The 14,795-nt window shown below is 34.0% G+C and overlaps 2 protein-coding genes across 2 annotated transcripts; one reads left to right on the forward strand and one right to left on the reverse strand.

The window, feature by feature from the left end:
* Positions 1–1,609: 1,609 nt before the first annotated feature.
* On the forward strand, positions 1,610–3,004 carry LOTGIDRAFT_174584 (hypothetical protein; the record flags this gene model as incomplete). Its single annotated transcript, XM_009053922.1, has 1 exon — positions 1,610–3,004. One exon carries the CDS (start codon positions 1,610–1,612, stop codon positions 3,002–3,004), a length of 1,395 nt encoding a protein of 464 aa, XP_009052170.1.
* A 3,828-nt stretch (positions 3,005–6,832) lies between these two features.
* Positions 6,833–12,938, reverse strand: LOTGIDRAFT_174585 (hypothetical protein; the record flags this gene model as incomplete). Its single annotated transcript, XM_009053923.1, has 7 exons — positions 6,833–7,965; positions 8,688–8,802; positions 10,295–10,462; positions 10,867–10,979; positions 11,387–11,529; positions 12,183–12,333; positions 12,929–12,938. The coding sequence occupies 7 exons, from the start codon at positions 12,936–12,938 to the stop codon at positions 6,833–6,835; spliced, it is 1,833 nt and encodes a 610-aa protein (XP_009052171.1).
* Between the last annotated feature and the right edge of the window lie 1,857 nt (positions 12,939–14,795).

The following is a 14,795-nucleotide window of genomic DNA, read 5'->3' on the forward strand; positions in this document are numbered from 1 at the left end:
ATTCTTGAGAACTTCAATTGTTCATTCTGAGACGTAGTATCACTTTAATTTTAATTAAACTCGGCACGTGATCAAATTGTTGATCGAGAGACCTAAAAACCTATTTACTTGGACTATAATTTGGTCGACATAAAAGTCAATTAAGAGAATATGAGCACAGAGTCAATAAGTTACTTACTAATCAATTTATAGATTATTAATAAAACAATTTCCAAGTTTAAAGTCAATTATATCAACTATTCATCTATTTAGACAATTTGCCATTTTATTAGGGTGGGTTTTAAATCCCAACCAACCAACCGCTAATACAAAAATTGCGCTAAAATTGGTATTGTTTATTTTAAGGATCGCAGATTTCTTACCACGAAACAAAATATTTTTCAATTTGGCGAAACAATACTTATTTAACGTAATTTTTATTACGTTTGGGTGGTAGGGCGGTTGGGATTTAAAAGCCACCCATTTTATCACTGCAAGTAAAACAACGAAGAGTATTGCAAGTCTAAGTATTTTTTACAACCATAATTACTTGAAAATGGACCAATATTCTCTTAACATTTTCTGGAAATGTTTAAAGATAGGTTCCCTTATTTTCATTTATGAAAATGAAAATTCTAATACTGATATGAATAGAAAGTGGGGGTGTTCTAATGACTTTGAAAAATACCAGTTTGCCCATAATCATTTCATAATTAGCTAAATTGGAAGAGAAATACCAGCAGAATTCCCAAGAAAGGTGAAAAAGCCTTTTTTTGTTTATCCAGGCTGTACATACATCGATATTTATGATTGGGTGGCGATAACACAGTACAAGTTCAATTCAAAATGCGGCAACTCTGTGGAGACGACATAGTTGCAAGCCATTCATAATGCTTCTGAGAGGGTTACCTCAAAAAAACTTGTGAAAAATTTAATTGATTTGGTTCATTCTAACACATAGGTTGGGTGTGCAAACACTCCCCCCCCCCTCCCACAATGTACCCCCACTGGTTCACACCACAATTCAAATCCTGGGAGCCACTATAGACTACCCCAATGGCATCCTTGATTACTGGTTCAGCACCAGGATCATAAGTGGGATCACGATCATCGTTGTCTTCATCAATGCCATCACAGCTTGCAGCAATTCAGCATCACTGGTGGCCATTTTGGTGGGATGCGTTGTCAGTCAGCAGCACGAAGACTGCCATCTTTTGTTCCCTACCTTTCTGGCATCGACAGATCTGTACATGCAAGAAATGAATTTCGAAACAAGTACACCTGAGCATGTGTGATTCGATCAATCGAGTTGCCAACAGATTTACCAAAAGTAAACTGAACACTGAAAATGGATGACATTTTAACTTCCTGTTCCCATGAAACCTTTAGACCTTTGAATAACAATACGACCCCTGTGAATTTGAAAATTTTAGCGGGCAAGTCTCGGAATGGGACTGTTGAACCAGTTAGCCTCGAAGAACAAACGCTGACTACAACAGTTTCAGAGAAAAGAAGCAATAAATCTTCCTCAAAAAAACACCCTGAAACAAATTTAGAAATTCAACACAATGCAACCCGGGACTCAAACAAGTCAAGCCTACCATCTGTGGTTAGTAGGTCCGATAGAACCATGGATTCACATCAATCAGGTGTCTGTGGTCGTAGACCTAATAGTAAAGAATATTCACCTCAAACTCGTTGCTTGCAATCAGATGTACACAGAAATCAGAGATGTAATGATGAACATTCAGCCTCAAGACCTGAAGACTGCCCTACTGATGTGATTCCCAGCAGATCAGGGTTTAGGCCTACTAGTATGAGATCAATAAGTGATGTGTTAACAGAGTCAGAGATTCAACAGAGAGTCCGACAGTTTGCTAAAAATATTGAGACAGAAAGCCCATTCAACTCTTACCAAAGGCACAGACAGCAGCCACTTGAATTCTATTGCAGGAGATTCAACAAACGTTTAAGAAAGGTAAACCAATGGCTTGTCATAAAGAAAAGAATCCAGAAGTCGAAATTAAGACAGGAGCAAAACTCCAGTAGCTCAGGTCCAGGTTCTCTAGCATCAACGTCTACCTTACCAGCTGATCCAGACGAGAGTTCCTGTCTTACATCTCCACGGGACACCAGAATCAATTCCCATGCTGGTCAGCCACCTCACTCAGTGTGGATCTCTTTAGACTCTGATGACAATGCTTATAGCTCAAACACTGATCACATATCCCATACCGGTACTCAGGAAGGTTCGGTTAACCGCCATCCAGTTACTATCCACATGGACTCTGATGACGATTCTATTAGCTCGAACACTGATAATATATCCCATACCGATACTCAAGAATGTTCTGTCAACCGCCATCCAGTTACTATCCACATGGACTCTGATGACGATACTTATAGCTCAAACACTGATCAAATATCCCATACTGGTACTCAAGAAGGCTCTGTCAACTGCCAACCAATATCCATCCACATCGATTCTGAGGATGAAGCTAATGGGAATGCACATGGAGAGCCAGATCATTCCGGAGTTCAAGACAAATTCCTGGTTATTCTGGATTCTGATGAAGAACTAAGCTCAAAGGAGATCCAAATCACCTCCAGGAATAATTCCAGCAAGGAACTGATCATCTACGTAGACTCAGATGATAATGATCTATCTGATACAATTGAGAAGAACAGGAAGTCCACACCTTCTTCAGATAGTGATGTTATAGAGGTTCCTCATATTTCTGACTCTGAAGATGAACCTAAAAGGATACAGGAAAAGGGGAAGCCACTTGTCCCTGATGTACAGATAGAGATTGAAAAAGGAACTGGTATCACTCAAAGATCAAGTAACAGAAAGGTCAGCAGATTACAAGAAGATACTGCCGGTAGTACCGGCCAGAGAGAGCCAAAACAAACAGTTCTAAAAATAACAGCAAAACCTAAAAAACTGAAGAAAAGAAAAAGTCATCTATTGAAGAGAAGCTGCAAGGCCAGTTCTTTAAAATTATCGAAGAATATAAAATGTTGATGCATAAGGTCTATGACAATCTATTTAAAATTAGATTACAATTTCGTTTTATTTTTTTTTGGTTGGTCTCCAGTTTAATTTCAATAGATTTATACCAAGGTCGGGTGCTGTGGATGTTCATTTCAATCAATCACAGTGGATCATGCATAATTTATGTCTAAATATTGACTATGAATTGTGAGATAGTGAAACCCAAAGTAGAGCATCATGACCAATGAGATAATGAGACTGCCAATACTCGGTTATTAAAGTGATTCTGATTGGCGGGAGAGTGGGGACAGAGGTATATTTTATGATGTCACTAAGTGCTAAGGGCCTAATGTGATTTAAGCATATTTTGCGATTAGTGACGTCATCAAAAACTTAGTTTTAGTGGAATTGCAGGAACCACAGATGTCTGATTTAAAATTGGAATGGTGCAAATTGATGCTATCAGTGTCCCTGATACACTTAAAAAATTGAGAAAACCTCTTTACAATCCCTTTAAAGCTTGATAAAAAGGAACCAGGAAGATGTAAGAATAATTTTATTATAAAATATAGGTCAATATAAAATGATGGATTTAATTTAGGAAATGATATGTATAATTATATAATATATATATGGAATATTGAAAATGAGGAAAATGAAAAATTAAACAATATACAACATTTACAATTTGATATTTATTTACTAACTCTTAGAATGGATATAAAATTTAAGGACTCAACTTAGTCAATAACTTAGTCAAACTGTCAATAAGTGTATATATTCTTCAGTTAGACTTACCAGGTACCATGACTAAAGAATAGAATCTCTATATAAGACGATATATCCATTAAACTAAATAATTATTGAAAAACACTTGGATGGATTATTACTTAGTTTTATTAGATTATAGAGAGATTCTGTTGTATAGTTATAACACCAGGTAAGTTCACTGATGAACAAAGACTCATTTTAACCAAATTTCAATTTTTGTCAACCTAAGAGGTAGTCTACCTTTAAATTAAATTAGATTAGTTTAGGAAAGGAAGGGATTGAAACTGTCAGGTAAAACTGACATCTATCATTCTAATAAGTTTAAAGTGTCTATAAGACTAATAGAATATAGTTAAAAATCCAATTATTTTTATACAATATCAAATGTTTTCAATTTCAAAAAGACATTCATTTTCCATTTTTGGAGAAAAATCTCAATAAATTTCTTCAATTATTTTTAAATTAAGCTGTATTTAAAATTAAAGAGATTGTAAAGAGGTTTGTAAATTTTTATATGTATTATGGACACTGATAGCATCAACTTACACCATTCAAATTTTCAATCAGACGTCTGTGGTTCCTGCAATTCCACTAAAACTAAGTTTTTGATGACGTCACTAAACGCAAAATATGCTTAAATCACATTAGGCCCTTCGCACTTAGTGACATCATAAAATATACCTGTGTCCCCAGTACACATAAAAAATTTAAAAACCTCTTAACAATCCCTTTAAGACTGAAATACTTAAAGTGAGATAGGACTACTTAAATAAATGCAAAGAAAGATATACTATACAATAGCCTTGATAAACCGAATATAAATATATAAAAAAACTCGAAAACAGTGAAAATAAGCATTGATATTAAGGGGGCATTCGTTTTGGATTTTCTCATAAGTCAAAATTTTTTTGCGCAAATTCGTGAAAAATATACACCAAAAACTAGAGAATTGCGTCCCTTAACCCTTTGAACCTTGAGTGTAAATGAAATATAACGTCATATATATCCTGAACTCCAAGTAATAGAAGTAAAAGGGTATGACGTTAACGTTGAATGACGACCGGTGTGAGTGGCGGGTAAACCAGCCGCTAGAGATGAAAGGGTTAACATATCTGAAAGTTCTTATCGCAAAAATCCAGCTCTAAATTTCTAAACACCAAAACTATTTTTTAAAATTTATGTGAACTTTAAGTATTATTTTGGATGTTTTTTATAATGAAAAGTTTGCCCCTGAAAATGTATCAATGAACTTATACATAATTTATGTTAAATACTTTATAGGCTACTTTATAATACAAATACTATAAATCAGAACTGTAGATTTCAGATATAATTTACCATTGTTTGGTACTATGTGATATAATTTTAAATGCCAAAATCAAACACTACGCAGTTTTAATCAAACATGTCTGGCTATTACAACCAGTTCAAGAATCCTGCTATATTTTATGTTTATTTGACTATCGGTGGGTAGGGGGAGTGTACAATGATGTATAATAATATATTATAATATTCAACTTAATAAAATACCATGATATACCGAAATGTATGTATATACAAATTAAAATCTTAAAAATCAGCAGTATTTCGCATTACAATATCTTATATAGGCCTACCAATCATTTCATTGCAGGCAGACTAAAGGGAGACAATTTTTTAAAGGTATAATACCTCTTAGGATAAAATTTTTAAACTTGGTTAAAATGAGTCTTTGTTCATCGGTAGACTTACCTGGTGTCATAACTATACAACAGAATCTCTCTATAATCTAATAAATCTATAAAACTAAGTAATAATTCATTAAACTAAGTAATTTTGAAACATGCTTAGAAGTGTTTTTCAATAATTATTTAGTTTAATAGATATATTATCGTGTTATATAGAGATTCTATTCTTTAGTCATGATACCTGGTAAGTCTAACTGATGAGTATATACTCTTATTGTTTGAGATTTTATGTCTATTCTAAGAGGTAGTGTTCCTTTAAAGAAACAAAGAAGAGTTTTTTCCCATCTAACAACCATAGGGCTGTAATTAGGGACAAAAATCATCAAAATGTACATATATTAAGAAGAAAATAATGGAAATAGCTCAAATCGCCCCTGATAATGTCACTTAAAACACCCTGTATAAATATAATATCTCTTAAAGATACTATAAAGAGGTTTTCTTAATTTTGTATGTGTATCGGGGACAATGATGGCATCAATTTGTACCATTCCAATTTTCAATCAGACGTCTAGCAATTCTACTAAAACTAAATGTTTTATGACGTCACCCCTGCAAAGGTCTTATGTGATGCAAGCAAGTTTTGCGTCATAAAACAATAAGTTTTAAACAATAAGTTTTAGTAGAATTGAAGGAACCACAGATGTCTGATTGAATATTGGAATGGTACAAATTGATGTTATCAGTGACCCTGATACACATACAAAATTTAGAAAACCTCTTTACAATCACAAGAACCTGATAAGTGCTCATATATAGTTTATAACTGATAGATATTCAAATTTCAGATACCCATTTCAGTGTAAATTGACAAAATTATTATGGTTGTACCTATATTATGATTATTCATAAGCACCATGAAATAATTCCGAAGCCATGACTTTCATTAGTCAAATGCAGCTTAAATGACATGGTTTCGCTATTTTCAGGGGTTGATTTGGGTGTTCAATATATGTAGATAGTCTTCAGAGTACTAGAATTGCATGGATTGAGCTTTGAACACTATTACTGATTAGCTTAGCTAAAAAAAAGTCCTGTCTCTGATACTGAAATATAATTGGCCAAATGAATGGCGAATCTGTCCCTTTAAGTTATAAGGGATCCAGCTTTGAAAAATATTTGAGTGTTTCTCCAAAAAAAGTACTTACAGTTATTAAGGTCTATGGCAATATAGAAAAATGAAAAGAGAACATGAGATGATGGAAAGCACTCAAGTTCAGTAAATCAAACAAAATAACAAATTATCAGTAAAAAAAAAAAAATTTGCATCCTTCTTTCTATGTTGAAACAGTAACTTCAGGGATGTTGATTTATATTTTCACTGCCAGACACTTTTAATGTCTATTCAGACGTGCCTAGTTTAGATAAAGCTTTCACTCATATTTTCAGTTTTAAAATTAAAATGTTGTGTATTATGCTCCTCATTATACGTCTGCCTAGGATTGTTGCCATAGTGATCATAATTCTCATAGTGTCTATTATTTGGTGTGTTTCCATAGCGATCATGTGGACTTCTGTCATTGCGATCAGGCTGCTTTAGATCTCGAGGACTGTCATAATGACCGTTTTTAGGTGTGTTTTGGTAGTAATCATTATGCCGTGGACTCCGAGGACCATTTTGTTGTTGTTTATTATAATTATTTTCATATCGTTGACCCGGGTTTTTCTGGTGTGCCCTGTATTCCGCGTTGCGAGGTTTCCGAACCGGGAGGTTATTATTTACTGCCTGCCTCTCCTGTAACATATTATTCACGAATTGTTTATGTTTCATCATTATTTTATCCTCGCTTTCCTCCTCGTGATGGAATCCCAGATTTTCACCGTGACTATAACCGTTGTCATGGGGATATCTATCACTATGGTAACTGTCTGTCTCGTTGCCATGGTAACCACTGTCTGTGGGCCCAGAGCTGGCTGCCGTTGAAAATGAGGATTGATTGGATTCCCGACCTTGACTTAAATCAACTTCTGGTTTGTTATACAAATCTCGTGATTTTGATTTAGAGGATTTGTCCACAATGTGCACTTCCGGATATAATTCTGATTTTACTGGCTGTCTTTCGTGTTGTCGGGACGGTCTTTGTGGCTGCCTTTCTCTCGCATGTCTATTTTCATGACGATTTGAATCAAAATTTCTATCGTCATAACGATTGTCAGATTGGGATTTTGGATGGATATAATTTGCTGAAGCCCCGTGTACACTAGAGTTCTGAGGAAGATAACTATAAGCCCCGTTTGGAGTAGACGGTCCGGCCATGGCACCCTGCGACACAGACGGTGCAATATCCTCCATCTCGATGCTGCTCTCAAATCCATGATTATCTTTTGGTGATTTATCTACAACGGGTCTAGTCTTCTTCTTTTTACGGAAGCTCTCGTAAAGTCGTCCAGCTTGTGCATAGCTGTAATTGTTGGTTGGTGCTGTTTCACCAATATCCTCCAGAGGGGTGATTTCATTTACAGTCCAGCCTGGTAGCCATGTTCTAATCTCATCTGAAAATATAAATACAGAAATTCCATAAAATAAGATCCATTTTAAATTCCAGAATTAGCTGTCCTGACGAGGATTGTGTATAAGAAACACTATTTGGCAGCATGAGATGATCTCTAGCCGTCCTGATGAGGATTGTGTATCAGAAACACTATTTGGCAGCATGAGATGATCTCTAGCCGACCTGATGAGGATTGTGTATAAGAAACACTATTTGGCAGCATGAGATGATCTCTAACCGTCCTGATGAGGATTGTGTATCAGAAACACTATTTGGCAGCATGAGATGATCTCTAATCAATTAATACAACTTGTCAATGACTAGACATAGCATAATAATATATCTGCTAGTCCGAAACTTTCTGACCCTATTGATAGACAGTTGTCGTCTGGTCAGAAAAAGTAGGCAGCTTGTACTTTCGTTTTGTTAATATCACGTGACCCTGTGACGCAGAATTTTTTGTTGACAGCTGAAAGACTGAATTTCTTAATGAAAAAAATGAATGACATGAATAGTGTTGGAGGATAATGATGCAACAATATATGGATTTTTTTTGTATTCATAGTTAATTAATACGTTTAAAAGGAGCGGAAAAACCCCATTTTTCACTGCCTACTTTTTCTGACCCTACACCAGCCGACAACTGTCAAAATAGCTATCACAGGGTGGAACAGGGTCAGCAGTTTCGGACTAATATCCTGCTTGAAATAAAATAAAGTATACCTCCAGTAACTGGGTTGTTGGGTGGTCTGATAGGTGCCCGATATAATTCAGGTCGAACAAATATCTCCTGAGGTTCAATATCTTCAAATGAGAAAGATATATCTCTTTTTGGAATCTATAAAATAATATTAATTTCTTTATTCATGACCCAGATATAGATCTTTTTCAACAAGTAACATAAATAACATCAAATTTTACATGCGAAGACTAAGAAACCAGATGTAAAACTGGTAGTCCTTGATCTTGATTAAAGATATACTACCTCTTAAAGGGACTGGTTCGCCATTTTGGGAGGGTTGATTTGGGTTTTGAATATATTTAAAAAGTTTTCAGAAATACTACAAATGTTAGAAAATTGCATAATTCCTTTAAAAATACTCAAATTTTGACGGTAACCTGTGAACGCTATCAGCTTGCTAAAAAATAACTGACTGAAGCATGATTGGTCAAAAAAATGTTGCATCTGTCCCTTTAAGATGACCAAAAATTTGAAATTTTAAACTTAGCCAAAATTAGTCTTTGTTTATCAGAAGATTTACCTGGTGTCATAACTATACAACAGAATCTCTCTATAATCTAATAAATCTATAAAACTAAGTAAAAATCCATTAAACTAAGTAATTTTCAAACATGCTTAGAAGAGTGTTTCAATAATTATTTAGTTTAATAGATATATCATCTTATATAGAGATTCTATTCTTTAGTCATGACACCTGGTAAGTCTAACTGATGAATATATACACTTATTGACCAAGTGTGAGACTTTAAATTTTTTATCCATTCTAAGAGGTAGTATACCTTTAAAAAAATGGAACTTTACAAGTGAGCCTTGGAGAATATTTTACATTATTTCCAAAGGCATTTATAGTTTTATTTAATTATTTTTACTCTTTCATCATTTTCAAATCTGGCTTCTTTTTCTCTATATTAATACCCAATCACAGTGAATTTATAGGAGTTGTATTTTCAGAAAATGCTAGCTTGAAATTTAAAGGGATAGATGCACCATTTCTTTGACCAATCAAACCTTAGTCTCAGAAACAAGAATTTTTTTAGCTAAGCCAATCAGTAATAGTGTTCAAAGCTCACAGGTGAAATTTGAGCCTTCAAATCCATGTGTGTCCAGAATTATCTGCGTTTGAATGTTAAAATGACGCCTTGTTTTTTCTTGAAACTCTGATATATATAGAAAAGACATATACAGCAATAGTGAGTAAAATTCCTAGTTTGAAGTATTTTTAACAGAATTTTCATACATTCTAGCACTTCTTATAGTAATATTTACATTCATGACCAAAATCAACCCCCCAATAATGCTGCACTGTACTTCTTAGAATGGACATAAAATTTTAAATCTCAAACTTGGTCAATAAGAGTATATTATATTCATCATTTAGACTTACCAGGTACCATGACTAAAGAATAGAATCTCTATATAAGACCATATATCCATTAAACTAAATAATTATTGAAACACTCTTCTAAGCATGTTTCAAAATTACTTAGTTTAATGGATTATTACTTAGTTTTATAGATTTATTGGATTAAAGAGAGACACCAGGTAAGTCCAATGAACAAAGACTTGAAAGGAAACTTTGCGTACTTACTAGAAAGGTTTTGGTGCCTTCTGGGCCTGGATATCGTACAATTAATTCTCCATATGTCCAGTTCGCGTAACGTAAATAACTTAGCATCTGATCAAAATGATCTGACAGGTTTAAACCATCTTTAAATATCAGAAAATGTAGGCGTTGAAGTAACGAACCAAATTTATACTGAAAAATAAATAATTGAATTGCTTTTTAGTATTAAACAAGACTTTAAGTGAGATCTGATCTTATCAGCTACGAATAATATTTTTTATCAATCAAGTTTTATAATAATATTACTAAGCCTGTAGGTGATACACATAGACAGTCTTATTAAAATTAGCCCAAACTTGCGTTCTGTTTTATATCAACTTTTATTTTTAATTTAGCCGCTTCAGTTGGGGTCTAAAGATGGCCATCTTGAACATTTGTCAGTTTGATGACCTCCAATCAAATTTCTGCCCTCTCAAACGTTGTGATTTAGTGACGTGAACAGTCTAACGCTTCTGGGAATACACCTTTTGTTGTGATTGCCATAATGCATTTTATAAACTAAATTTGCCGATTTTTGTATAACATGAAGATATTACCCTCAGCAGGAATGGTTCCTTATTAGCCATGGCTTGTTTAGCAGCATCCACCCCCATCTGTATTCTACCCAGAATCTTCGGGTGAGTTTGGTTGATTAGTAATATCCAATTTACTGAAATCAAATTTATAGTGTTAATGCAAAATTTACATTAAAGGGATTGTAAAGAGGTTTTCTGTAATTCTACTAAAACTAAGTGTTTGATGACATCACTAATTGCATAGAACCTAAAGCATATTTTGTGATTAGATACTTAGTTTTAGTAGAAACCACAGACGTCTGATCAAAAATTGGAATGGTACAAATTAAATAGTATGTGCTATCCTGATAAACATAAAAAATTTAGAAAACCTCTTTATAGTCCCTTTAATAGCACATGTTTTCCACTGATAAAGTTTGAAGATTTACGATTTGTGTTATGAAATTTTACCTTATTGGCCACTGACTTAACAATGTAAACGATTATAAAATAATAACAATTTGAAATCTGAGATAGAGAAAATATTTTAAAAGACACTTACTGTGATTTACCCATAATGCACAACCCTTTGTTCCTTTACCAATGCCTTTACCAGAATGGGTTGTTGGCTGTAGAACTAACGGTCGTCGTAGCAACTCATTTTTGAATATTTCTAGTTCTTCTTCTGTTTCCATACGATATATTCTAGAAAAAGTTAACATTCGTTTGACCAATCATAGTGAAATTCCTAGTTTAAGTGATTGATGACATCACTAATTGCTATATATGTTTGGATCACATACAGCCCTTCGTGATTAGTGACATCATCAAACACTTAGTTTTAATGGAATGGTGCTAATTGATGGCATCAGTGTTCCATAAAAATTTAGAAAAACCTTTTTACAATCCTTTTAAGTGTATCTTCATTAAAATGCAGTCTGAAATTCGAATATATACATATCCATCCTGAGGCTTTAAAGGGAAAGGTGTGCCATTTTGGGGGGTTGAATTTATGTAAATAGTCTTCAGAAGTACTAGAATTGTAAGAAAATCGCATAATTCCTTCAAAAATATCTCGAACTAGGAATTTTACTCTCTATTTCTATGTATATCTTTTCTATATATCTCAGAGTATCTTAAAATGAAGAGTCGTCATTTTAACTTTCAAATGCGGATAATTCAGGACACACATGGATTTGAAAGCTCAAATTTCGACGGTGAGCTGTGAACACTATTACTGATTGACTTAGCTAAAGAAATCTGTTTCTGAGACTAAAGTATGATTGGTCAAATAAAATGGTGCATCTGTCTCTTTAAGACTAAGCACTCTTTTTTTTGCAGTTGAAACAATTTGTTACCTTTTTCTAGGAATAACATTGGCCAGACCTGCAGCTGATTCCACACCATTGCCTGTTTTAGTTGGTCGTACCAGATCGAATAAGACAGCTGGATTGTGAAATACACTCTCCTCACTGGCCAAATAAATGGCTGCTGGGAAATCTTCCATTTCTAAAAAAATATGAAATATAACATAGTACAGAAGATATTATAATATCCTAGCCAGACTGGATTTTTCAGAGGGACAAGTAATACATCCCGAGGATAAATGGTGTATGGTATTAAGTTACAGTAACGGAATTGGTTGGTTGTCAGAATATTTTCAAAGGGATCATCCAATCCCCCCCCCCCCCCTCAATTGAAAAATTTAAATGACTTGAATGACTCGTTGAGATGCTTAAGTTGAGCCCCCCTTTTTTTTTGCCCCCCCTCCTACTGGGACCCTGGGCTAGCTACAGGCCTGTGTAACCATGGAAATAGTAATGGGGTCTTTTGATAAGGGATATCATCTAACACTTAGTTTTAGTGGAATTGCAGGAACCACAGACGTTTGATTGATAATTGGATTGGTGCAAATTGATGCTATCAATGACCCCGATAAGCATAACAAACTTTATAAAACCTCTTGATAATCCCTTTTAAGATGAAAAATTTTCAGCTAGAAGAATAAGACTAGAACTGTTCTAATAACAGTACTGATGCAGGGCGGATTACGACATTCAGGTACATACGAAGATGGTCTATTGCAATTACTTTATGTAAATACCTTTCTGCATCTCTAAATTCAAATATCCAAAAGTGCCTAGAGTTTAAAGTATATTTACTAGGAATAAAAGAATATTTGTCAATTAATAAACAATAAGTTTGATGAAATCCGGATAAGAAATGAGAAAGTTGGTAATGCGCACAACAAACATTCAATATTTCCATCAAATTTAGAATTGAATTATACACATACATACCAAGTTTGGTGAAATTCGGATAATAAATAAGAAAGTTGGTAATGCGCATGCGCACAACAAAAATTCAACATTTCCATCAAATTTAGAATTGGATTATACACATACATACCAAGTTTGGTGAAAATCGGATAATAAATAAGAAAGTTGGCAATGCGCATGCGCAGTACGCAAAGTCGATAATTCCATCAATTTATAATTGGATTATACACATACATACCAAGTTTGAAGAAATTCGGATAAGAAATAAGAAAGTTGGTAATGCGCATGCGCACTATGCAAAATCGATTATTCCATCAAATTTAGAATTTGATTATACCCATACATTTCAAGTTTTATGAAAATCGGATAATAAATAAGAAAGTTGGTAAATTAAGTGGGGGTATACCTTTAATGTGCTTCTGTAAGCTCAACCTACCTTATTACAGCGTTCAATATACCCTAGAGCTTATTTATATACACCATAACTGCACATAATACATATTAAGCAAATATATAAGGGAAGGTTTCTTTAAAATGAACATAGACTTTTTGATTGCAGGGCGTTCGTAAGCGAACATAAAAGTACACATTCAAATTTTTTTGATCACTTCCGGTTTCGATGATAGTACTTCCGGTGGTATCACTTCCGGTGGAATTGAGTTATGTCAAAAATAACATATGCATTATATTACCAGTCTTAATACAAACTTATTAAACTAAAAAAATCCGCACCGGAAGTAACATGTTGGCCGCCATTTTGGTTTGCCTCATTTTGCAGAAATTGCTATTCAGAGGCCATTTTTCATCCGATTTGCGTAACTTTTGTGTCAAACGAAACGTTTAATGTCTGTCTACAATCCTTTGGCAGCATAATTTTGATTTTCGGTTTTGCCTTTTTTGTACGACCGGATGTTTTTTTTCAAAGTTTGAACGCGTATATCTCATGACCTTGACCTTTGATGACCTTCATATTTACTATTATGATAATTTGTGACCTTGTCTATCTGATGACCTTTTGACCTTTGGGGTCAGACAACTCTTTCCGATTTTACAGGGGTCTAAAAATGGACCATTTTGAGTCTTTGCAGTGCTATATCTCGGTCCCTAATAGAGATATGGCGATAATTCTTTCGATTTTGTAATGTAGAGATTCTGAGCTTTCCAGTGATATAAAACATGCATGCCTTACATGCAAATTCAAAACCCCATTCACTTAACATGGGACTATTATTAGATAAATCGGCTAATTAGATTAACCTGGCTGTCAACCCCAATATAAATCAAAGTTTAAGTAGTTTTAAAGACACCCTCCCTTTTATATTTCTGTAAAATGTTTTGTGTCCAGTTAAGCTATATAAATAGGTTCTAGGATGGATTGAACCGTGTTATACTGTAAGTTAAGCTTATGGAAGCACATTAAAGGCATACCCCCACTTAATTTTCCAACTTTCTTATTTTTTATCCAAATTTCACCGAACTTGGTATGTATGTGTATAATCCAATTCTAAATTTGATGGAAATATTAATTTTTATTGTGCACATGCGCATTACCAACTTTCTTATTTCTTATCCGAATTTCATGAAACTTGGTCTTTATTAATTGACAAACATTCTTTTATTCCTAGTCAATACACATTAAACTCTAGGCACTTTTGGATATTTACCAACTTTCTTATTTTTTGTCCGAATTTC

This window comes from Lottia gigantea (assembly GCF_000327385.1).
Source record: "Lottia gigantea unplaced genomic scaffold LOTGIsca_203, whole genome shotgun sequence".
Taxonomy (NCBI): domain Eukaryota; kingdom Metazoa; phylum Mollusca; class Gastropoda; family Lottiidae; genus Lottia; species Lottia gigantea.